The sequence below is a fragment of the Neltuma alba genome, unplaced genomic scaffold, assembly GCF_004799145.2.
Source record: "Neltuma alba isolate B1F8T4 unplaced genomic scaffold, ASM479914v2 tig00011916_pilon, whole genome shotgun sequence".
Lineage (NCBI taxonomy): Eukaryota > Viridiplantae > Streptophyta > Magnoliopsida > Fabales > Fabaceae > Neltuma > Neltuma alba.
Genome location: NW_021636509.1, coordinates 939,386 through 942,162, shown reverse-complemented (window position 1 = coordinate 942,162; position 2,777 = coordinate 939,386). Strand labels below are relative to the sequence as shown.

The 2,777-nt window shown below is 40.1% G+C and overlaps 1 protein-coding gene across 1 annotated transcript; it reads right to left on the bottom strand.

Annotated features, from left to right (window-relative positions):
- Positions 1 to 272: 272 nt before the first annotated feature.
- Positions 273 to 2,530, bottom strand: LOC114719397 (peptidyl-prolyl cis-trans isomerase CYP28, chloroplastic). Its single transcript, XM_028904870.1, has 2 exons — positions 1,696 to 2,530; positions 273 to 856 (listed from the first exon to the last, which is right to left on the bottom strand). Exons 1-2 carry the CDS (start codon positions 2,444 to 2,446, stop codon positions 648 to 650), a joined length of 960 nt encoding a protein of 319 aa, XP_028760703.1. The 5' UTR covers positions 2,447 to 2,530; the 3' UTR covers positions 273 to 647.
- Positions 2,531 to 2,777: the final 247 nt, after the last annotated feature.

Sequence of the window (2,777 nt, the reverse complement as noted above, 5' to 3'; positions counted from 1 at the left end):
TGCCAATAAATCTAATGACAGTGAAGTCGTATAAAGGAACAACGTAGCAGCTAGAATGGATTATCAAGAGTATGAGTGGAAGTAGAACGGAAAACATAAGAGAAGTTTCATTTAGACCTGAATAAAAGAAAAGGCTGTAATTTAAAAAAACAAGGTAAAGTAAAACAGAAAAAGAATCTAAGTGAAACATGCCTTCCCTTTTCCCTCGCTCTCCTCAGTCCAAACAAATTTAAGGTGCATCATTATATGGAACAGATAAGCATTCATACATGTTTATGCTTGTATAGGATTCTTCTTTAATTGCGCATAATCATCTCCATAGCATTTCTAATAAATAATTAAATACTACAGAAAATGTGTCACACAAAAAATTACTACAAAAAATTATAATAATTTACAGCAAATAGACATATTTATGCATAACATTCCTACCAGCACTTCACAACAAGAGTATTTGGTACTCATATTGTTCAACTTTACAGCAATGCACAAAGGTCACCTTTCAATTCATTCATTTAATTTCTTTGAATCGATTCCTGATCACCAGCTTCTTTGGACCGTCTTTTCCACTCAGTTTATTCAAAGTGAGATTACAAATAAACAAGTTATATGGATTCCTCCAATGTAATATACACAAGAAAAGAAAATCAAGGAAGAGAAGGAGAGAGGGAAGGCTTTGCAACTTGTAGCTCCCCACAGTCACTAATATAAACAGTTTTAAGAGGCCTGTTCCAGCTGGCACGAGCATTCTGGGCCCTTTCATCTCCAAAAAACTCAGCCAAATCATTGAATTGGCGAATACGCTCAGCTGGTTGGTATGTGGGAATTGCAGCTATGGCGGTGATGATGTCCAAACCTGCAGTCACATTCAACAAGAAGGTAAGCATGATAGCCATCAAAATGCAATTATCTTATTTAGCCCTTCTACAAATCAAGTATTCCAGCACTTAAACAACACCTGTAGTGTTCCTAGAAGATTAAAAAAAATTGATTATGAAACAAGTTTAGATTGTACTTTGCCTGACGATATTTCCTTGGAAAGCCATGAGATGGAAAGAATGAATCTCCAAAATTAAGCTCAACAGCAAGTCCTCAACATGATAATGATGCAAACAACCATTTAACCACCGTATAGCGGGTGAAATTTCAAAAACCTTTCTACATATAATCGCGCGCCTAGTCCAATTTAAATATGATAGAAAACACATCAATGGCAGAAATAGTCCAATATAATGACCAGAAGTGACGGCAAATAAAATAGCAACCCTAACTCTTAAGATTTTTTTTTGCAGCTAATTCATTTAAAGAGTGAATATGGATAAATGTATAATCCTGAAACGAACTCCAATGTGATCGATTTTGTTCGATTAACCCGCCAGGATGAAGACAGAAACAGATAATCACATTGATCACGTACAATAGAAGGAATTCGCAAAACCTATCAGGTAAAATTTCAACAGTGAAGCTAATAAATGTTAGTAATTTTTTATGATTTATGCTACTTCTATTCAACTTATGTTTATCATTTCATATTACGCAATTAATTTAGCAATTTAAAGACCAACCAAGTCGTCATTGTGCTTAACATCTGGAAATGCAGATTAGATAGATGCTGCTTCCTGAACATTATCAATAAAATTCTGGTCCTCATCTCGAGAATTGAGTCCACAAAAGGAACTAAATCTGGGAAATTACCTTCAAGCACTGTTCCAAAAACAATGTTTTTATTGTCGAGCTGGGGGCAAGGTCCTGGTCCAGTCGTGATCAAGAACTCAACGTTTCTGTAATTCGGATCAAGCTTAAACTCATCCTCGTCGTCATTTTCCGACAAAGGAAGCGAAAGAACACCTGCCTTCGAATGTGCCAGAGAAAACGACTTGGAATCAACGGTTTCATTGTTGCCCGCCAACTCCGAAGGTGGCTGGACCTCGCCTTTGTCACGCCGCCCCTGGCGGCCAGCGAGGAAGTACTGGCCAGGAAAAATTTTGTGAACGAGGGTGTTCTTATAGGAAGAGCCAGAGGATCCAACGCACATGGACTTGAAGTTAGAAACCGTGAGAGGGACGAGGTGGCCGTAAAGTCCGAGCACAATGCGACCCAAAGGGATGGATTCGGAGCAGAGGGAAGCAATGTTATCGCCAAGGGTTCGGCTGGGGAGCAAGTAATTGGGGCAGAGGCTGAAGTCCATGAAAACGCGGTCGGTGATGGTGATATCCGGCGGCTGTGGCTTGGTGGTTTCGGCGGCGGCTGCGGCGGGGAATCGAGGAGCGGAGGGAATGGAGAGGGCGGTAGAGGTGGAAAGGAGGAGAAGGGAGCGGCGATTGAGGAAGATTTTGGAATTGGGTTTGGAATGGGATGGTTGGCAGCTGCGGAGAGAAGGGTGGCGGGTGCGGTGGTGAGAGGCGAGGAGAGCTGGGGGAGGCGGTGGTGTTACAGAGAAGCCCATGAAGGTGAAGGAAACACGTCCATACGTGGAGAAGGAACGGTGGAGGGAAGAGGAGGCTGAGATTGAGAACGAGAAGCAGCTACGGTGGGGTCTACATTGACAGTCTGAAAATGCAATTTCAGCTATACACTTATAGGAAGCAAACAAAAAAAAAAAAGAAAAGGAAAAAATCAATTTCAAAATTTTAAATTAGTACTCTTCTAATCCTTAATATAGGACTCAATTATTGAGTTAGTTTTAGTCCTACATATAAGACTCATTTCTCATATTTATCAATTTTCTCTAAATTACCCCTATAGATACTTCTTCAACCATAATTAAGTAGAAAAAG